The sequence below is a fragment of the Epinephelus fuscoguttatus genome, linkage group LG12, assembly GCF_011397635.1.
Source record: "Epinephelus fuscoguttatus linkage group LG12, E.fuscoguttatus.final_Chr_v1".
NCBI classification, from domain to species: Eukaryota; Metazoa; Chordata; class Actinopteri; order Perciformes; family Serranidae; genus Epinephelus; species Epinephelus fuscoguttatus.
The window spans coordinates 41,854,869-41,878,428 of record NC_064763.1 but is presented as its reverse complement, the minus strand read 5'-3'; the positions used below and the strand labels follow the sequence as shown (position 1 = coordinate 41,878,428).

Sequence of the window (23,560 nt, the reverse complement as noted above, 5' to 3'; positions counted from 1 at the left end):
GTCACAGTGTACGCTTGTGAACCGCATCTGGTTGCCGTCACCATCAAAGACAACAAGTTAAAGTGCCACTGAAGTTAAGGTTTTTGGCTCAGAATATGAGAAAAGGATAACGGCCTTTTTACCATCTTTACCAAGAGTGTCTCTCCGTTAGTTTGGTGCTACAGTATTTACACTGAATCATTCAGCATAACGTTTGCCAACCTTTGTTATCTCTGCCATTACAGATAAGTTAATGAAGCTAAGCTCCAGAAGTTAACGTTAGCTTAACTAGAGCCCTTTGGACAACAGCTAACAATGATGTACCATCACCAAAGTACAAAACTAGAACAAAATAGGCTAATGAACTCCCAGCAAACAAGGTGACATGATGAACAACGCAGCTAGGAGCTAACGTTAGGCTAACTTTAGCTAACGTTAGCTAGAGATGTTAAAGATAACTTTATATTTCTTTCCAGCAAAGTGACAATATGTTGCCTCAAACACAATGTTGACTTACCTTAGAACAGATGTAGACATCATTGTTAATCTTATTCACGTTGAGTTGATGTTGTGGTCTAACGTTACCACACAACTTTATCCAAAGGAGACACTTTTCTCACTTGAGATGTGGTTTAAAGTGTAAAAATACACCTGGTCGCCCAGCCTCTCAGGATACCTTGTGTCAGAGTTGCATGTACCCCATGCACACCGTTTGACCATTTTTAAACTTCAAATCTCAGAAAAAGCTCATAAAACCCAACAAACTGACTTTCTGTAATGCATTTCAATGGACGTCCAGGCAGAGAATGTCCCAGTGTATGGGAATGGCTATACGCACTGTGATTGGCTCATTGTGTTTGAGGGCGGGACTTTGCCATAGGTCAATAGAGTGTGCCAGGGCTGACGTCAAAACCCGGAAGTTTAGCATCGCGCTGGTTCCCGGAAGAGAAAGTGAATGTGATTTTTGCATTGCGTTTTGGATTATGTCAGAAAATAAGCTCTGTGGCTAACACAAGTTTATGATACTTACAGGTTTTGTTCAGCGAGATAATCTTCACATATGAACACCTTTCATACTGCATTTGAAGCTTAAATGCGATCGCCAGAAGTAAAACAATAACGTTAGGCTTTAACGGACTACATGACTACTCCACGGTCGCATGACTCTTGACGTCACCGCCACTAAGCTTTCAACTGATTTCGGCCGCTTTATTTTAAAAACATTGTATAATGGGGAAATCGGACTGTTTAAGCTAAATAAGAAGCTGTAATGGCGGACTGCCAGCACTCTCGCCTGTTTGGGGGTGATGACGTTTAATGTCCCCGACAGGGTTTGTAGTCGTATTGAGCAACTTGTTAGCAACCGCCTTTTTTACGACATGTAAAAGCTTCAGAATTCACAAGTAGGGTATTTACTGACGTGTTTTATGTCGTAGAACAAAACCTGAAACTCGCTTAAGCTTTTGTTAACCACAGACCTTATTTGAGGCATTTTACCAAAATCCCATTCAAAAAACGTATTGACTTTTAGATGAGAGAACCGGAAGTGCTAAAAGCGCTAACGAAGTTCCCGGTTTATTGGCACACTGTATTCAGTCATTTGAGAGCAGAATTAATTAAATCAAGAGCTTGTTTTTGGCATTTCATCATTCCAGGACAAAAGTTATGAATTTGAGACCTTTGAGTCATTAAATTGTTTATTTTGGGGCCAAATGTAGAAAATGTGAAGTAGTTTTGAGATGTTTGAAATAGTTTCAGGGTTCCCACATTTTCACGGACAAAATTCCTAAACTTTTCCAGGACTTTTCAAGAACTGATCATTAAATTGAATGACAACTCACAGCATCTGACAGGAAGAGAACTGAACAGTCGACTTCACTCCAAATGTTCATTATTGTGTGAAAACTAACAGCAACCTTTTCTAATCCAGTCGGTGATATTTGTGACATCATGTGGGAGGTTATCCACGAAAGATTACTGCAACTATTCCATGACTTTTCCAGGTTTTCCCTGACCGTAGGAACGCTGGTTAAAATTGCTGATACAGACAGAAATGCAGCAGAGAAGACAAACAGATCAGACTTTAAGTTTGTTTATTACAGATTTACAAATAAAAACAAATGTTGGATAATTTCCTTGACAACATGTTGTTTTGTCTCCGACAGGTGTGAATGCTTGTAGTTTATTGTGGCATGTGAGAGGAATTCTGGGTAATGGAGTCTTCACACTGACAGCTGGATTCTTTAAATAAACACATGGTGACACTTATCTTTGTTCAGAGTAAATAAAGTTTAAGCTTCACATCCTGTTTAACATCCTGCCTCACACACACACACACACCAGCTGATTTATAACGCTGAGTGTGTGTGCGCGTGTGTGCGTTAGTCCAAACTGTGCAAACACACACATTTTATTTCTCCAACTGAAACCTTTATCTCCTCCACAGATGAACATCAGACAGTGAAAATAAGATGTGATGATGACGATGATGATGATGGACAGCAGAGTGGCATCTTCATCCAGGGACACTGTTGGTGTTGTGGTGAGTTGTCCTGAACGTGACATCGGTATCATCTGAAATGTTTCCCCACCAAAATAAAAGAAGTTTTAGTTTGACTTGTATACAGCACTCTGTGTCTGCACGCCGCTCATCACTTTCCCTCCAGATACATAAAGTTCTGTCTTAAATGCTTTTTGGGCTGAAGGAGATTTTTTCGCTGCGATACCACGAATGACCACTGGGAAAACTGGAAGCAGGACTGTGCGGCGTTCCTGGGGGCGTGATGTGAGCCCAGTGTACAGGAATAGTCATGTGATGTTTGTTTTCAGGTGTGTTAGTGTGGACGGGGACCGTTTTTAAAACAAAAACGTATCAGTGTGGACGAATCCAACAGCCCTGACACACCTGACGGTCGGCTGTGGGCATCTCTCACCCTAGTTTTTACTATGTGTCACGCCTCGATGACCCTTGTTAGCTTTATTTTTAGCGAATCCAGCATATTGACTGAGCGACAGAGGAGCCTGTCAGTGAAATAAATCACTGATCAGCACTTCCATGTTTCAGATGATACGTCATGTTTGTAATCGACCAATGAAGATGAGTTTACATATCACCTTGGGTTCGTCCTTCACCTTCTCAAAATGATCCCACACTTTGGATTTCCTGCCCGACATGTTATTAACTAGCCTGTGGAATAACCGCAGGTACCAGCCCTGGAAATTACAGGGAAATTTAGGTTTATTTCAACCCGTCTCCTATCGTCCTAAATTTGGTTAGCCATTAGCCTAGATACAGCCGTAGTGTCAGACCTGTTGAAACGTAAGTGAACGGGCAACCTTCAAGTGCAAAGTTAGTCCACTAAACAAGCTTTTTTTCCACAAAGACCGCCTCATATCGTTAGGATAAATGTCAGAGAACATATAGAAAACGACATGTAAACGTGTTGTCTTACCTTACCGGTGTGCTGCCATGTTTGTTTACCATCTAGCTCTGCTTTCCAAAGCACAACCGAAATATATCTCACGAGAACAAGCAGCGATCTCATAGCGTGCCTGAACAAGCAGCAACAGCTGGAAGGCAGAACCGGACGGTCGCCGAGGCGCAACAGGTAACGTTAGAGGACGAGAGAGGAGGAATGGCTGCTGCAAGGCTGCGTAGCTCTGGAGATTGGTGGTGTACCTGTGAATGCTGTGCCCCAGTGCCCACAGAAGAGGAATGCCTCTGTTGCAAGGAATGGGACTGGTTGCAGCCTTATTTTCAAGGTCTGGATGTGACCGAGGACGAGACACCTCCACCTGGAGTAGTATCCAGCTGGGCTTTATCTAGAGCTCGCCAGATATATTTCGGCCGCGCTTTGGAAAGCAGAGCTAGATGGTAAACAAACATGGCAGCACACCGGTAAGGTAAGACAACACGTTTACATGTCGTTTTCTGTATGTTCTCTGACATTTATCCTAACGATATGAGCCGGTCTTTGTGGGAAAAAAGCTTGTTTAGTGGACTAACTTTGCACTTGAAGGTTGCCCGTTCACTTACGTTTTAACAGGTCTGACGCTACTATGCGCCCCGGCTGTATCTAGGCTAACGACTAACATGCTAACTATTGAAATAAACCGAAATTTCCCTTTAACCTGACTCCTGTATGACTGCTGAGAATGGACACTTCCTGTGTCTGTCCTTTCAAAGTAAACTCCCACATGGTCCAGTCATATAGGTTTAGATTTATTTTGACAAGGCGCAGCTCCTAACACAGTTTCACATTTATTTTTGTTTTTTCTGCAACTAAGTGACCACTGAAATTTTGCCAACTAATGACCTTTCTGGTCGTCTAACATTTGGTCGACTGTTAGGGAGCAGCCCTGGTTGTTATATTAGTTTTTATGAGCTCTTTAGCAAAAACATTTTGTAATTGTTTGTCTGTTTCCCTTTTTGAATGACAATTACAGATGACTGCTGGTGAGCAGAGTTATTTCCAGTCACGCAGGCCCAAAATGTACGTGCTGGTTGGCTGTTGGTAATACTCTTTTCGGCCTGTTCAAGGGCGGCCTTTTGGTTAAAACACAGGTGACATGAGGTGATTCGTTGCTACTAGATCTTTTATGTCGGTTTGGTTTCTCCTGGCCTTCAAACTTTGGCTAAATAAAATTAGGGCTAAAATAACAATAATTTTCATAATTGATTAATCTTCTGGTTATTTTCTAAATTAATAGCTTCATTGTTTCGTCTGTGAAATGTCAGGAAAGAGTGAAAAACACTTTTTATTTATTCAGATGTCTCTTGTTTTGTCCGACCAACACAAAACAACAAAATGTTCAAATTCAGATAAAACTGAAAATCAGTAAATGTTAACACTGGAGACACTGGAAACAAAGAACGTTGGCATTTTTGCTTAAAAATCGACTAAAACCATAAATTATCTGAATGATTGCAGATTAATTTTCTGGTGATCGATGAATAGTTGAATCTCAAAGTGACAAAATGAAACTATCAGATATAAAACCATCAGATTTTTTCCACCATGCACCAAAATAAAAACTGAAACTCAAGATAATAAACTTCACTCTGATATATACATATGAAACAAAACAAGGCATTTACAGACGACCATGTGAGTTCCCATCATGCATCTGACAAACATAAACAAAGGAGGCAGTAACAGCTGCGTTCTGAATTGCATACTCTTTCTTTTTACTTTCAGATGTTACTGCAGCTGCCTTTAAAATGTACGTACTGTTTCATGAACACAATCTGGACGTACGACTGTCTCATAACGTTATGCCCTGAACTCTGACCCTCTTGTTTTTATATAACAAACACTACTTACAGAGTTCGCCAGAGACGAAGATCAACCTGCAGAGCTCTGCTGTTATTACTTTGTGACGTGTAGTTTAAATTTAAAGTTATAACTGCTCAGATTGCAGATGCTAACAGGTTATATTTGTGACAGTGAAATTACACCTGCAGTTCTCTGTCACTGTTATTTTTTATTGTTATGTCCTTTAGATGTTTGTAATATTTATGATTATTTTATTCACTTTAACAGATGACAGCTGTCAATGAGCTGTCATCTGTTTGCGGCTCAGTTGATGTGACATATCGTCCTCTGCGCAGAGGATTGTGGGTCAGAACAGCCAGTAAAGCATGCTGGCTTACACACTGTAAAATACAGCTGGATGTAGTAGAACATTACATTTGACATACTCTGTATTTAGACTTACTAAATCTTTTTTTGGCGTACTATATGGCAGACCTGTTCAATTAGCGGGGCTTAGCTGGAGGCAAAACAGTTCTCCACAGACATTAGCTAGCGCTAGCTAACAAGTTCTGTTGTCTTGTTTTAGACGATGGAGGAAGATGATGTGAGTGGTGCGTTCAGAAACACTCATTGTGAGTGTGGGAGCGCACTCTGACACAAACTGGAGCGTTGATAAATTGGGAGCGCTGTCTGAATGTAGCGTTGGGTTATCCAGAGCAGCGCACTCTCAGAGTGGCAGAGCGCACTCTGGACACTCTGTCTGTGGAGACGGAGCAGCAGAGCGCCGAGCGGAGTGAATGTGTGATTAACTTAACCGTTGGTTCATTCATGTAGAAATATAACGCTGCGTTTCTTCCACCAACAGGGCTCTCATTTTAGTGTAGAGCGTCAGACTGAATTTACCAACGCACCATGTCAGGTCACTCACTCTCCGGACCGCCAGTGTTACTTGAATAAGTAAACACTGACCAACGGGACCAGACTGGCCGACCCGTATGCTCTCACTCAGTGGATGGATGATGTCACAGGAAGCCAATCTTACAAAGGAGGACCACACTTGTTTGTTTTGCTATGGAAGCTAACGTTAGCTAATGTGCTAAAAAGTTAGCGTTGCAGAGAAATCCAATCTTCCTCTTAATCCCTCCCCAGTTTCTGATGAGGTGGACATGATAACCCTTAATACACATAACCTTATTCATCCCTACAACAGGAAATACTTTTTCCCTAACCTGATATGAAGTGTGCGCTGCACATGTGAGCATTTTTGATGATGGCCTCCGTCCAGTCCTTTGGTCTTATCACATTTAACCATAGTTGTCTTTGTTTTTGTTGACGGGCAGTGGCGGCTGGTTTTGAGCCATGACTCCTTCTATTCTGGCTCCCAATAACACAACAAGACAAACACATTTTAACACTCCTATGGAGCCTACAGCCCTGTGGGGGAGGGGCAGCTGCACCTACAGCTGATAACATGATGTCATCGTGACATCGGCCTTTAAAGGGTCTATTTAAGTTTTAAATCTCTTCATCAAAATTTCTCTGAAAAACTAAACAGGAAGTAAAAGTACAAATTATCTGTTTTCACTGTTGTCAGTCGTCCTCTTGTTCGTCTTCTTTGGTTTGTGTCTTTGTAGGAATCGTTTGTCTCCGTGTCCCCTGGGCGTTGTGAGGAGCGTCCTGCATCGTATGTTTTCCCTCGGTGAGTCCAAAAATCTGATCTTTTCTTAGTCTGACAGAAAAATAAAATCATTTGGCAGAAAAGGTTGATATAAACATGCCTGAGTGAAGCATTAAAAAAAAAAAAAAAAACATGTTCCCTGTGAGCGACAGTTTGGTTCCTACATCACGATGAAGGTGAGGATCTCACTGTGATGAAGATGAAGGTCTCGTCATGAGTCAATAGCGGACAGAAGCAGGTGTGTGAGTTTTGTCTGAGCTCAGACGCAGTGGCGTTCAGTGGCGTCCCTGCTTCTTCTTAAAGATCTTATTAAAAGCGTTTCTCCTGCGGCTGACGGACGATTCGCTCTCCTCACCTCCGTCCTCCTCCACTGGGCTCCGCCTGGTCGGGAGCTGGATGCCCGTCCCCCGACCGCTGTTAGAAGAGCTGGACGAGGTGGAAGATGAGAAGATGGCTGGGACGTCGGTGGCGGCGTCAGATGTGATGCAGAGGGAGCGGGTGGAGCAGGACGAGGCGAGGATGCCAGCAGGGCTGCCCCTCAGCTCCCCCAGACTGGAGCTCTTCTCCAGGCCTCCTACTCCTCCTCCTGCTCCTCCACTGACCCCGGAGCCCTGCACGGGGTGGAGCCTGGATGAAAGGAGGAAGGGCTTGGAGCCGTACAAGCTTCGTGATTCGCCATGAGAAAGAGGGAGGGAGGAGTCAGAGTCTGAGCGGTCCATGATGTCCCTACAAGAAACAGAGAGACAGTAATGATGGCAGAAGCTAACGTTTCATTGTAATGTCAAAAAGATGGACATCAAAACCTGACACATTGTAAACTCTAAATTAATCAAGCTCTGTTGGCACATCTGTTAAAAGATTTGGATACTTTCACAGCAACATGAACAAACAATAAAAATCATTAATAGAATTTGAAAATTAAAGTTTGGTTTTAAGGTCAGATAAAACAGCAGGAGAGAAAACATTCAGCAAGAACAAATGAAGATTAGAGACAAAGCAGCGGTGTGGCGGACGTTGGGCCTCAATCACAAATGTTATATTTTTTTCTCGTAAAAATTTGTTTGTAAAAACTGAATAATAAATTAAAAAGACAAAAAGTGGTCCACGCCACAGTGGTCCAGCAAACCTGTAAATACTGATCAATCCCTAATCCTGACAACTCGTAAAAATCGTAACTCTAAATCCTGACGTCCTGCAAAAGTTTAAAAATTTTAAATCCGGACAACTTGTAAACCTCAAACTAAATTATTAACTCGCAAAAGTCGTAAACTCTAAATCCTGAAGTGGTAAACTGAAAATCCTGACCCTTTATAAATCCTCAATTCTAATCCTAATTTTACTGTTTTAACGACAATAAAGTTTTTTAATTACTCAAAATGTTCCTATTTGTTTATAAAACGATGCAGTCTTACAAACTCTAAATTAAATCGACGCTAAAGTTCAGATCGAATCTTTGCGTATGAATGTTTCGGTATTGAGGCCCGCTGATTTTTTTTCTGTCTCGTTAGTACATGAGTAGAGTGTAAAACGGCCGTGCAGAGGGAGATACCCGAAGCTGCCGGAGCGACAGCGCTGCCCCCGACCCGTCACAGCGCCCCCTGCAGGCGGGAGGCTGCACGCCTCCAGAGAGTGGAAGTAAGAAGACCGGAAGAGCAGAGCAGAGAAGTGAGCAGCACCTTCAGTGTAGGAAGAGGAAGAGGAGGAGGTGGAGTTGGGGGGAGGAGGGGGCGGACAGAATGAGATGACGGGGGGGTGAGGAGGGGAGGCGGGGCCGATGGAGGGATGAGACAGGGAGGACGACAGAGAGGGGGAGGGCACAGGGAGGAACTCCAGCTGGCCAATGGAGCGGCTGCGATTTTGCCGGCCACTGGGAGGACGGGATGGCGTGAACAGGCCACGCCCTTCCTGTTGCGATAAGCCCTGCCCTTCAACCAACCTCTGAGAGCTGAATGTCAGAGCGGGGTCTCCTATCCTCGGCCGCAGGGGCATCAGACTCTGAGCTGCAGGAGAGGGAGGAGGAGGAGGAGGAGGAGTTAGACTGAGTTTTATTTTGAAAACCAGAAGCACAGGAAGTTCAGATTCAGAATGAAGAGTTATGGGTGTCTGAAGAGAAAAAGTGCTACACGTGATAAAGAGCAATTTCAGCTGTGACAACAAAATGAGGCCATTTTGCTTTTGAGGAAACTCAGTTTGTGAGACAGCATCAGATATTTAAGATTTTTACCCTTTTCACCTTCAGTGGTCAGGTGCGTTTAGATGCAGCCTAAATTCAGTGTTTATAAAAAAAAAAAAAAATAGATGCATGTTGTAAGTTTGTACAAACTAGTTAAAATCGACTTCAGCTGCACCCAACAAATCTGGGCTTAATATAAATAAACGTGAAATCAGTTTTAATTAATTTTTCAAAAACCAATCTCAACTGACTGAACTCGTAAATTCTAAATCCTGAACACTGCTAAAACGCATAAACCCAAAAAATAAAAATAAATAACAAACCCTCAAAAACAACAACAACAACAACAACAACAACAACAGAAAACCCTGTCAATTCTAAATTCTGACCATTCAAAAACTCGGAAACCACCCCTAAAATGCATTAACTCTAAATCCTGAAAACTTGTAAACTTTAAATTTTGAAAACTTGCCTTTAAAAAAAAAAAAAAAAAAGTAAACTCTAAACTCAGACCACTCTTTAAACTTGTTAACAATATATCCTGAAATGCAAAAAAGTTTTGAACTCTAAATCTTGGAAACTAGCAAAGCCCCTCAATTCTAAATCCAGACCATTTATAAAACTGGAAAGTTTAATCTAAAAGTCGGATCTTTAACAAGTTTACATTAATTAACCTCTGAAAAGTTTCTTCTAAGACATACAAGCTTTTTTATCACGACAGTAGTGACTCAGTGTTTTCAAGAGCAGAATATTCATTCAGTCAGAGTTTCTGAGTGCGGGTGAATGTGACTCCAAAACGTGAAATCCACTATTGTTTGTTTTTAAATGTGACGACAGCTGCCAAATATCATGAAAGAAAAACAGCTATGAAATTAAAGTTTTCCAGTCGAGTATTGTTGGAGTCATGAAGTTAAGAAATAAGACACATTTTGTCTTTCTGTGGATCTGTGGTGTTTTGGAATCAAAACATTCAGCCGTATGATGTGACTTGTGTCGAAGCTGAAATAAGAAGAAAACATTTACTTTGTGCTTTTAGCTGCTGCAGACCTGTAAGTGGACGTTAGTGAGAAGAGGAGAAGCAGGTTAACTGTTGTTAAAGTAGTGGTGAGTGTTCCAGGTCGTCAGAGGGTGAAAAGGTGAGAAGAGGAAGAGGAGGAGGAGATTCTTCTGGAAAACATCTGATCTGGCCAGATGGAGGGAGGGAGGTGGAGGAAGAGGAGGGTGAAGCTGCACAGGTGAGGATGCGTTCACATGAACACCTGCTGTCCGTCATATTCACAGACAGTTAGGTCATTAAGTTTCATCAGCTGAGCGTCTGTTAGCTGACGTTAATGCTGTGAACTGTTCTGATGGGCTTCAGTTTATCATTAGATGTTCAAATTTTATCATAAAATACTTAAATGAATTTTAACTGTTAATTTCAGTCTACTCTTGAAATACGAGACTGCGATATTTTCACGTTGTCTGGACTCTGACTTTATTGCAAATGTTCATGTGAACGCTGCCTTCTGGTTGATTTTTACCTCTGAAAGTGAGAAGCTTTTTTCATTTCAGCTTTTTTGCTGTTGATTGTTGTAAATTGGGAAGATGTCAAAAAAGTAGAATAATTTTTTAAAACTGCTGCTTCAAAATCAAGCCATTGAATGTATTGAAAAATTCAGCTCTTCAGTGTTTTCTGAAAATTAAAGTTTTCCTCTGAGAGTTGAGCAATAGAAAAAACACAAAAAACATAGTAAAACTGAATTTAATGGAAAACTTGATGATTTTGTTCAGTAATGAAAATAACTACAAATCCAAATCCAAATAACATGTAGAAGAATTGATGTTGTATTTTATTGTGGGATCTCGTCAATCATTCAGAGGTATGAACCAATCAGAGAGCGGGAGGCTGAAGGAAGGAGGAGCCAACCGGAGTGTTTCCATGGTGACTGGGTGTCTGCGATGCTGCTCAGGGGCCAGAGGTCGCTCACTCGCCGGTCCATCTGCCATGCTGCGTCTGGAGGGAGCCAACCAAGAAAGAGATGCCAAGAAAAGAGTAACCAATCAGAGGAGGGAATGGAGACAGCGAGCAGACCTCAGGTGAGCTGAGAGAAGATGGGTCAGGTAACTCTTGCACAGTTTGTCCCCTCTGAGCCTCTGTAAGAAACCTGAAGTGATTAGTGGCGCTGTCGTTGGATTAAAAGGACAGTTCCACAGAGATTTAGTTTTACTTTAAAGTCCGACTGAATCTCTGAAGTCTGAGACTGAAATATCTCCAGAGTCAACGTTCCTCTGGTCCACTGAGCTCCACTGATGTTACTACATATCTGTGAGGGGTTTTAAAAGATTTACATCTTCAGCAGAACCGATTTGACTTTTTTTTGACAACATATATTGGATTTGTTGAGTCTAATAAACACATAGAACTCACAGACCTTTACTTTAAGTACATACTAAAAGAAACATGAAAGGAACACTGACAGCGAACATTTAAATGAGCACCGCAGTCCAAGTTAAAGCCAGTGGCGATAAATATCTTCCCCTGCCCCTCCGCCCCAGACTCAAAGTTCGCGGGCAACAGGCAACATTATACTTTTATGACGGCGAGTCTGACACTGTAAGTTTTAATCAGCTACATGTATTTGCTTTGCATTGTATTTTTTGTTTACAGATGTCACACTGGTGATATGGACCTTAAAACACAATACTACAAGTCATTCATACCAGTGGGGCTCTGTGTCACAGAGATGTCACAGATGTGTCACATCTGCGTCACGTCTGCATCACACATGTATCACATGTGTCACAGACGTGTTACAGACGTGTCATATGTGTCACAGACGTGTTACAGACGTGTCATATGTGTCACAGACATGTTACAGACATGTCATGTGTCAGACGTGTTACAGACATGTCATATGTGTCACAGACGTGTTACAGGCGTGTCATATGTGTCACAGACGTGTGACAGATGTGTCATATGTGTCACAGACATGTTACAGACATGTCATGTGTCAGACGTGTTACAGACGTGTCATATGTGTCACAGACGTGTTAAAGACGTGTCACATATGTCACAGATGTGTTACAGACGTGTCATATGTGTCACAGACGTGTTACAGATGTGTCACATGTGTTACAGATGTGTCATATGTGTCACAGACGTGTTAAAGACGTGTCACATATGTCACAGACGTGTTACATGTGTGGCATATGTGTCACAGACGTGTTACAGACATGTCATATGTGTCACAGACGTGTTACAGATGTGTCACAGACGTGTCATATGTGTCACAGACGTGTTAAAGACGTGTCACATATGTCACAGACGTGTTACATGTGTGGCATATGTGTCACAGACGTGTTACAGACGTGTCATATGTGTCACAGACGTGTCATATGTGTCACAGACGTGTTACAGATGTGTCACATGTGTTACAGATGTGTCACAGACGTGTCATATGTGTCACAGACGTGTTAAAGACGTGTCACATATGTCACAGACGTGTTACATGTGTGGCATATGTGTCACAGACGTGTTACAGACATGTCATATGTGTCACAGACGTGTTACAGACGTGTCACATGTGTCACAGACGTGTCATATGTGTCACAGACGTGTTACAGACGTGTCATGTGTCACAGACGTGTTACAGACGTGTTACAGACGTGTCATGTGTCACAGACGTGTTACAGACGTGTTACAGACGTGTCACAGACGTGTCATGTGTCACAGACGTGTCACAGACGTGTCATATGTGTCACAGACGTGTTACAGACGTGTCATATGTGTCACAGACGTGTTACAGACGTGTCACAGACGAGTCACAGATGTATCAGGCTGTGATAAACACACTGTTTAGTTCGGATTAAATTAAAGAGGAGAAATATAAATTTAAGGTTCATGCTGACTCAAGTTTCCAGATGTTGCTTAACCAGACATCTCGTGTACTCACACTGCAGCGTCCCTGGAGACAGGATGTCCTCGTCCATGTCGTCGAGGTCATCGGAGAGGAGGAGGTGCTGAGGGGTGGGAGGTCTCAGGCCGAGGAAAGACGGGTCCAGGTTGAGGGCGGCAGCTAGCGCTCCCAGACCGGGGTTATTGACCAGGCAGAAACCCGTCAGACACTCGATCTGCTGCCAGCGGTGAAGCTTCTCCCGCAGCGCCGCCGTCACCTCGGCCAGGGCCTGTCTGAGGGGCGGGGTTAACAGGAGGAACCTCGGACAGTTAAGAACCCTTCCGAATTGACCAAGCGCACCTCACAGAGTCAAAGTGTTTGTCTTTGAATGTCAAAATGAAGGAATCTGTCAGATAAATGTGCTGCAGTGAAACCTCTGAGATGTGACAGACATACTAGAGTAAAGTAAGATTACTTTGAAAGTGTACGTACATTGTAAGGACAGTACTCGAGTAAATGCACACAGTTACTTTCTACCACTGAATACAGGAAGGGAAAGAGTCAATGAAACATAATGTACACGCATGGCTTTTTAACTCTTTTACACTATACTATGACTTTTTTTTCCAGCTGTACTGTATTATAACTTTTACGACATTACACTAGGACTATTTTACAGCATACGATAACTTTTAATTACTTTTTACAATTTACAGAGATCATTTTTTTAATGACATACGATACAATGACCTTTTCACGACTTACTATTCAATGCCTTTTTTTTACGACTTACTATTCTATGACTATTTTATGACTTAACAATGACTTTCACAACTTACTTTTCAATGCCTTTTTTATGACTTACAACTTACTATACTATGACTTTTTCACGACTTACTTTACTGTAACCTTTTTAGAACTTACTATGCTATGACGTCTTTTATGACTTACTTTTCAGTGCCTTTTTTCATGACTTACTGTTCTATGACTTTTAGGACTTACTATAAGTTTCATGACTTGCTATTCTATGACTTTTTCACGACTTACGATACTATGACTTTTTATGACTTATTTTCAATGCTTTTTTTACAACTTAATTTTCTATGACTTTTTCACGACTTACTATTCTGACTTTTTTACAACTTACTATCCTATGACTTTTTCAGGCCTTACTTTGACTTCTTTCATGACTAACTATTGATTAACTTTTTTCACAACATACTATACTATGACTATTCTGACTTTTTCATGACTTAATATGCTGACTTTTTTTTACGACTTAGTATTCTATGACTTTTTTACGACACTATTTTGATACTTTTTTTTTTTTTTTTACCCCTATCTATTCTGACTTTTTTACGACTTACTATACTATGACTTTTTTTAACGACATACTCTACCATGACATTTTTTAGGACATACTATGACTTTTTAAAATTATACTATAACTTAAAAACTTCTTTCCAACATTCAGTACTATGAATTTCTTTTACGACTTACTATACTGACTTTTTTTAAGACATCCTATATTATGCCTTGTTATGATATACTATACTATGACTTTGGTACAACATACTATACTACAAGTGACTTTTTTTTTTTTTAACAATATTCTTTTTTTTTTTACGATAAACTATGGTATAACTTTTTATGACATAATAGACTGACTTTTTTAACACTACACAATACTTTGACTTTTATGGCATAGCTTTTGACATAAAATATAAATATTATATTGTGACTTTTTTATGACATACCATAACTTTTAATGACTTTTTTACACTATAACTGTTTTTACAACTTACTATACTGAGTTTTTTTACCATATGCTGTACTATGACATTTTAACAGCAGACTAGACAACAAGTGTTTTTTTCAACGACATACTATACCATACAATTTTTTGGACATAATATGACTCAGTAAAACTTTAAAAAAAACATTTATGACATAACATATTAGGTCTTTTTACGACTTACTGTACTGAATTTTTCATGACACCCTACACTATTACTTTTTCCCAGCATACTATAATTTTTTATAACTTTTTTACAACTTACAATACTACGACTTTTTTATGACATACTTTTCATTCACTTCTCATGAATTTCCTCCAAAATACTTTACTGTGACTTTTTTTGTGACTTTTGTGACATACCGGTCTATGACTTGACAGCAGACTTGACTATAACTTTTTATGAGGGTTTTTTTTTTCCCAACAACAGACTATACCATGACATTTTTAGGACATACTATGACCTTTTTATAACATAATATATGATAACTTTAAAACTTTTTTCCAGCATTCAATACTATAGATTATTTTTTATGACATACTATACTATGACTATATAACAGCATTATTTTACAGTTTACTATACATATCAACTTTTTATAACTTTTAAACTAGATATTATGACTTCTGTACAACATACAAAATGTCTTTTTTAATGACATACTATAACTTTTAATGACTTTTTTTACACTGACTGTTTTAAGACAACTAAATTATGACTTTTTCCACAACACACTATACTATAACTTTTTATGACTTTTTTTACAGCATACTATGACTTTTGCAGGACATACTACACCATGACTTCTTTACGAAAAACTATCCTATGACTTTATTATACCGACATACTATACCATGTACCATGACATTTTTTAGGATATACTATGACTTTTTTTTTTTTTTACATATGTGCTCAGTGACTTGAATATTTGTGCGTTTGAACTTGAACTGTGATGATGAAGAAGAAGTTTAAGTCATGTCTTGTCATTTATTTAAAGGTCAAAGGTGACTCACTTGGCGGAGAGAATCTTGTGGTCGACGTCGTCCAGCGAGGAGCTGTGAGCTACATGAAACGTTCCAAACAGAGAGCTCCTCTTCTTCTTGATCTTCTCTGCCTAAAGCACCACATTGGATATCATCATCATTATCATCTTCATCATCATCATCATGCGTGTGTGTGTTGCTGTCCTCACCCCCTCTCTGGCCTGCAGCAGCTGCCTCTCTGCGCTCTGCTTCTTGATGTTGTAGTACTGAACCTCCACCTCGTGCGTCAGCTGCAGCCACTTCTGCAGAGCCTCAGGTGGAGCCCAGTGAGCCCGTGACTCCAGCTCCCTCTCCGCCTTCTTCAGCGCCATACGGACCTTCCATGTATAGACACACAGAGGTGAGTCGTTACGAACCTGAGTGCCCAGTGACGGCTGATTATCGAAGCCACACCTGCCAACCACCTGACGCATGTCTACCTGTTCCAGCTCCTCCTCAGCGTATTTCTGTCGGCTCCTCTCGTTCTCAGTTCCTTCTCGGAGCTCTTGGAGCCGCTGAGCTTCCTGTTTGGCCGAGTTGATCTCGCTCCTCAGCTCCTCCTCCACCTTCACCTTCTCCACCTGAACGCAGAGCTGCTCCTCCTGAGCCTTCTGCAGCCTGACGGGACCAACAACAACACGCTGCTGTGATTCACTGTAATGGCTGTGTATTATCCATAAACTCCGAGATATGACGTCACATGAAAAGGAAAACTGTTCGTGTTCACTGACTGAGTGATGCTGATCAGTAACGTTTATGAAATACTAAGTAATGACTTTTTTTTACATCAAACTATACTATGACTTTTTTTCATCATTTTTAACGACATGCTTTACCAACACTGTTTATGATTTTTTGATGATGTACCACCCTGTGTCTTTTTCCACAATATACTATGTGTGTTTTAGCCACATACAAACTATTCTTTTTTATGACATTTTAACAATAAACGATACAATGATTTTGATATTTTTTAACAACATATTGAACTATGACATTTCATGATATTCACGGAGTACAACATTATTATTTTCTGTACGGACATATGACACTATGACATTTTTAATGTATTTTAACGACATAAGCCCCTTTTCCACCGCAGGAACTTTTCTCATTTACCCAGGATTTTGAAAAAAAACCTCGAAACCGAAATTAGCTGGGGATAAAACTTTGCCTCAACCCCAAACTTTCCCTGAAAAAGTACCTAGCAGGGGGAAGGATTTTTCAGATTACCCGGAATTTTTGAGAGGCGGGGCTGTGTGCTGAAGAACGCTGATCGGTGGAATCCTCCCCACACACACACACACACACACACACACAAGCCTACACAACACTGTAACCGGTGAACAGCTGAGCGGCCACGTTTTTTCATGGTTTTTGACGATACCCTATACCATGATGTTTTTTCATGGTTTTTGACGACATGCTATACTATGACGTTTTTCATGGTTTTTGACGACATGCTATACTATGACTTTTTTCATGATTTTTGACGACATGCTATACTATGACTTTTTTCATGGTTTTTGACGACATGCTATACTATGACGTTTTTCATGGTTTTTGACGACATGCTATACTATGACTTTTTTCATGGTTTTTGACGACATGCTATACTATGACTTTTTTCATGGTTTTTGACGACATGCTATACTATGACTTTTTTCATGGTTTTTGACGACATGCTATACTATGACGTTTTTCATGTTTTTTGACGACATGCTATACTATGACGTTTTTCATGGTTTTTGACGACATGCTATACTATGACTTTTTTCATGGTTTTTGACGACATGCTATACTATGACGTTTTTTCATGGTTTTTGACGATACCTTATACTATGACGTTTTTTCATGGTTTTTGACGACATGCTATACTATGACTTTTTTCATGGTTTTTGACGACATGCTATACTATGACTTTTTTCATGGTTTTTGACGACATGCTATACTATGACTTTTTTCATGGTTTTTGACGACATGCTATACTATGACGTTTTTTCATGGTTTTTGACGACATGCTATACTATGACTTTTTTCATGGTTTTTGACGACATGCTATACTATGACTTTTTTCATGGTTTTTGACGACATGCTATACTATGACGTTTTTTCATGGTTTTTGACGACATGCTATACTATGACATTTTTGTTGTGATTTTGATGCCAGACTATACTATGATGATACTATGATTTTTGATGACATATGACATGTTTTCGTGGTTTTTCACAACATACTATACTGTGACGTTTTCTATGACAAACTTTACTATTTTTACCACCTTCTACTGATTTGTGATATTGGACTTTATAAATAAAATTGATTGATTGATTGATTGATTGATTGATTGATGGATGTTGTCACCATCACTACTCTTCAACACTGCAGAATGCTCTTGATACTGTAACAATAAATTATTTTTTCAAGGTGTTGTTTCTTAAAATGAAAACTGAAATCTGTAAATAAATGTTAAGTATTCATATTGATTGTAATGACTGCTGCCAGCATGCTATACTATCAGTCTCACGGGTAAAGGATGTGTGTGTATCCAGAATACTGATTTGTGATATTGGACTTTATAAATAAAATTGATTGATTGATTGATTGATTGATTGATTGATGGATGTTGTCACCATCACTACTCTTCAACACTGCAGAATGCTCTTGATACTGTAACAATAAATTATTTTTTCAAGGTGTTGTTTCTTAAAATGAAAACTGAAATCTGTAAATAAATGTTAAGTATTCATATTGATTGTAACGACTGCTGCTGCCAGCAGGGGGTGCTGTGTATCAGTCTCACGGGTAAAGGAGGTGTGTGTGTATCCGAATGTGTTTTTTTTACGCAGTGCATGTGACAATAAATGAACTGTACTCAGTCCTGTAACCAGTAGTAGGAATTGTTACTGTAGTAGCAGAATTACTGCGTGTGTGTGTGTGTGTGTGTGTGTCTTGGTATTTGTGGTTGAAGGAAACAGAAATAAGCAGGAGCTGTGAAATATGTTAAACCTCGACTAACACACATGCACACCATTGTTTTTTTCTGTGCAAAGTGCGTGAATGTCTTTGTGTACCTTATTGTGTACATGCAGGTGTGTGTGTGTGTGTGAGAGAGAGAGAGAGAGTGTGTGAGCATACAGACTGAACTGTCGGCTATTCTTTGACCATATAAGGACTTTAGACAGAAAGCTTCTGCAGAGACTGTCCGTCTGCACACACACGCTCACAGACGGAGCAGATTAGTTATTTCCTCCTGGCGGCTGCAGCTCAGTCAGAGTTTGAAGGTTAATTAATTTTAATTATATCGTAAACAACACAAGTTTCATTCATAATCTGAGCTGAAGAGTCGCCTCAGCAGCTGATCAGTAGTAGTAATGATAGTGAGACAGTCAGTGGGATATCACTGTCATGTGTTTATAGGACTAACAATAATATCAATCAATCAAACTTTATTTATATAGCGCCTTTCATACATCAAAAATGCAACCCCAAAATGCTTAACAGTATGAGTAGAAGTGGTTACAGTAATAGTAGTAGTAGCAATGCTGCTGCCAGTGTGGTGGACTCACTTCGCCTGCAGGTCCAGCAGGCTCTGCTCAGCCCTCTGCAGACCCTCCAAATCCTTCACCAGCTTCCCCAGGTCGTCTCTGGACTTCCTGTTCTGGACGTAGGCAAACCAGCAGCCACCCAACGCCATCAGGATGGACAGACCCAGAACCAGATCCTTCCACCGGCTGTGTCTGCCTATATGTACACAAACATACATGGAAATCTATAAATCATAAAAAGGTCATAGTGATGACCGGTCAAGAATAAAGATTAATGACTTATATTGTAGTATGTCATAAAAATCATCCATCATGTATAGTATGTCATCAAAAATCATGAAGAAACATGATTGTATAGCATGATGTCAAAAATGATGGAAAAACGTCGCAGTAAAGTATGTTGTCATAGTATTGCATGTCGTGAAAAACCATGAAAAAAAAGGTCATAGTATAGCATGTTGTCAAAAACCATGAAAATTTGTCATCATATAACATATCGTCAAAAACCATGAAAAACGTTGTTGTATCGCATGTTGTCAACAACCATGAAAAAACGCCATATATAGCATGTCGCCAAAAATATTGAAAAAACGTCATAGTATAGTATGTCGTCAAATTATGAAAACACGTCATAGTACATCAAAAACCATGTAAAAACTTTATACTTTAGCATGTCGTCAGAAACCATGAAAAAAAGTCATAGTATAGCATGTCGTCAGAAACCATGAAAAAAAGTCATAGTATAGCATGCCGTCAAAAACCATGAAAAAATGTCATAGTACAGCATGTTGTTAAAAACCATGAAAATTTGTCATAGTATAGCATGTTGTTAAAAACCACGAAAAAATGTCATAGTATAACATATCGTCAAAAACCATGAAAAAACGCCATATATAGCATGTCCCCAAAAATTATGAAAAAATGTCATAATATAGTATGTCGTCAAAAACCGCGAAAATTTGTCATAGTATAGCATGTCCTCAAAAACCATGAAAAACTTTATAGTTTAGCATGTCGTCAAAAACCATGAAAAAACGTCATAGTATATAGCATGTCGTCAAAAACCATGAAAAAAAGTCATAGTATAGCATGTCGTTAAAAACCATGAAAATTTGTCATAGTATAGCATGTTGTTAAAAACCATGAAAAAAAGTCATAGTATAGCATGTCGTTAAAAACCATGAAAAAACTTTATAGTTTAGCATGTCGTCAAAAACCATGAAAAAACGTCATAGTATAGTATGTCGTCAAAAACCACGAAAATTTGTCATAGTATAGCATGTTGTCAAAAACCATGAAAAAACGTCATAGTATAGCATGTCGTCAAAAACCATGAAAAAACGTCATAGTATAGCATGTCGTCAAAAACCATGAAAAAAAGTCATAGTATAGCATGTCGTCAAAAACCATGAAAAAACGTCATAGTATAGCATGTTGTCAAAAACCATGAAAAAACGTCATAGTATAGCATGTCGTCAAAAACCATGAAAAAACGTCATAGTATAGCATGTCGTCAAAAACCACGAAAATTTGTCATAGTATAGCATGTTGTCAAAAACCATGAAAAACGTCATAGTATAGCACGTTGTCAAAAACCATGAAAATTTGTCATTGTATAGCATGTCGTGAAAAACCATGAAAAAAACGTCATAGTATAGCACGTGGTCCAAAACCATGAAAATTCGTCATAGAATAGTATGATGTCCAAAGTCATTTATAAAGTCATTGTATAATCAGTTGTAAAAAAGTGATAAAATATTGCACTATAGGTTTTCAAATCGCGCGCACACACACACACACACACACACACACACACACACACACACACACCTGGTGGAGGTCCGAAGAGCACAATGAAAAAGTCAGAGCTTTGAGCTGCAGTTTCTACAGCATGACTTGTCCAAGAAACCATGAGGGACACAGTCAGGGTGTATAGCATACCGCCAGCCTGTAACAAAACGTCATAGTATAGCATGTTGGCAGCTCAAAACTCAGAGACTCATAGTATAGCATGTCTGATATCTGAGACCGCCATAGTATAGCATGTCGTCAAAAACCATGAAAAAACGTCATAGTATAGCATGTCGTCAAAAACCATGAAAAAAAGTCATAGTATAGCATACCGTCAAAAACCATGAAAAAACGTCATCGTACAGCATGTTGTCAAAAACCATGAAAAAACGTCATAGTATAGCATGTCGTCAAAAACCACGAAAAAACGTCATAGTATAGCATGTTGTCAAAAACCATGAAAAAACGTCATAGTATAGCATGTCGTCAAAAACCATGAAAAAAAGTCATAGTATAGCATGTCGTCAAAAACCACGAAAATTTGTCATAGTATAGCATGTTGTCAAAAACCATGAAAAACGTCATAGTATAGCACGTTGTCAAAAACCATGAAAAAACGTCATAGTATAGCATGTCGTCAAAAACCACGAAAATTTGTCATAGTATAGCATGTCGTCAAAAACCACGAAAATTTGTCATAGTATAGCATGTTGTCAAAAACCACGAAAATTTGTCATAGTATAGCATGTTGTCAAAAACCATGAAAAACGTCATAGTATAGCACGTTGTCAAAAACCATGAAAATTTGTCATTGTATAGCATGTCGTGAAAAACCATGAAAAAAACGTCATAGTATAGCACGTTGTCAAAAACCATGAAAATTTGTCATTGTATAGCATGTTGTCAAAAACCATGAAAAACGTCATAGTATAGCACGTTGTCAAAAACCATGAAAAACGTCATAGTATAGCATGTCGTCCAAAACCATGAAAATTCGTCATAGTATAGAATGATGTCCAAAGTCATTTATAAAGTCATTGTATAATCAGTTGTAAAAAAGTGATAAAATATTGCACTATAGGTTTTCAAATCGCGCGCACACACACACACACACACACACACACACACACACACACACACACACCTGGTGGAGGTCCGAAGAGCACAATGTCCAGAGCTTTGAGCTGCAGTTTCTGAGCATGACTCCTGTCCAAGATCTTCAGCAGGGACACAGTCAGGGTGGTGTTCTTCACCGCCAGCCTGTAACACAGCGGGTGGAGGTCAGGACATGTGGCGTGGCAGCTCAGGACTCAGAGACTCTCTGACATATAATTTCTGATATCTGAGAGCGGAGACCTGCAGCAGACTGTTGTAGAAACATTACGGATCAAACACAACTGAAAAACTAACCCTCAGGAGGGACCAGGAGGAAGTTAGATGTCTTAGATGTCTGGAGCTGCACCCTTCTACCCTTCGCCAAGAGGCGTGGGTCACCTGCTGAACCCCACTTGTGATAGGGATTGGGGACTGCAATTATCTCCCATGAACGAGGAATTTCTAGTACGTGGGGTCATAAGTTCGCATTGATTAAGTCCTTGCCCTTAGTACACACTCCCGCCTGTCGCTACTACTGGATGGTCTAGTGAGGTCCTTGGCTCGTTCCCGTCAGAGTCAGTCACGGCCCTGGCAGATCGCCAAGAAGATGATCAAAATTGACTATCTAGAGGACGTAAAAATCATAACAAGGTTCCCGTATCATTACTGGTTCGCCAGCCTGGTCTGAGCCGGCGACATGAGTCGCAGGGACGGCTGGCTCGGATCTCCACAGATGTCTCAGAGAAGCTGAGGCAGCACAGTACACATCCAACATCACTTGGGCCGTCTCGTCCGTTCCTGCTCCAGTGGCTGCCAGGTGGGGTGGCATGGGGTACCTCCACGTGGCAGGTGGCTGTACATTTGTTGCAGGGGCCTCTCGTCCATTTCTGCAATCTCAAACATTACCATGAAATATTTGTGGAAAAATCTTTTTTGTGTTTCAAAAGGTGTGGCTGCATTAGACAGATACAAACAAATACAAATTATATTTTTTTGTTTATTGTTTACAAGAAAAACTAACAAAACTAAATTCTTGACAGTTTCAATATGTCAGTTCTCAACATTGTCGGTATCAAAGTCAACAAATAACAGAGAATGTGTTCAAAACTGAACAAAAAATAAATAAACCATCACATCATCAAATTAATATTTAGTAGTCCTGCCATTGGCACGTAGTAGAGCTCTAATCCTGGCAGGCATGTTCCCCACGAGCCTTTCACACTGTTGAGGGGTAATCTTGTCCCATTCTTCTTGAATCACTGCTTTTAATTCTTCTAAATTCTTTGGTTTATGCTTTGAAACAGACCTTTTGATAATCCACCACAGATTTTCAATGGGGCTCAT

General features: G+C 39.9%; 1 protein-coding gene and 1 long non-coding RNA gene across 3 annotated transcripts in view; both read right to left on the bottom strand.

Moving 5' to 3' along the window:
• LOC125897785 (uncharacterized) overlaps positions 1-23,560 on the bottom strand; it is a 181,063-nt gene that overhangs the window by 302 nt on the left and 157,201 nt on the right. The window lies entirely within an intron of this gene.
• The window catches only part of LOC125897768 (stromal interaction molecule 1-like), a 38,229-nt gene continuing 21,695 nt past the window's right edge, over positions 7,027-23,560 (bottom strand). The window contains exons 6-14 of one of the 2 annotated variants that reach the window (XM_049591144.1): positions 22,266-22,381; positions 19,352-19,526; positions 16,222-16,399; positions 15,952-16,119; positions 15,773-15,873; positions 13,021-13,256; positions 10,995-11,081; positions 8,849-8,912; positions 7,027-7,638 (exon numbers count right to left, since the gene is read on the bottom strand). In XM_049591144.1, coding sequence (XP_049447101.1) covers positions 7,188-7,638; positions 8,849-8,912; positions 10,995-11,081; positions 13,021-13,256; positions 15,773-15,873; positions 15,952-16,119; positions 16,222-16,399; positions 19,352-19,526; positions 22,266-22,381 — 1,576 coding nt within the window. In that variant the 3' untranslated portion in view covers positions 7,027-7,187. The remainder of the gene's footprint in view (positions 7,639-8,848; positions 8,913-10,994; positions 11,082-13,020; positions 13,257-15,772; positions 15,874-15,951; positions 16,120-16,221; positions 16,400-19,351; positions 19,527-22,265; positions 22,382-23,560) is intronic. The other variant, XM_049591145.1, reaches the window with a different exon arrangement.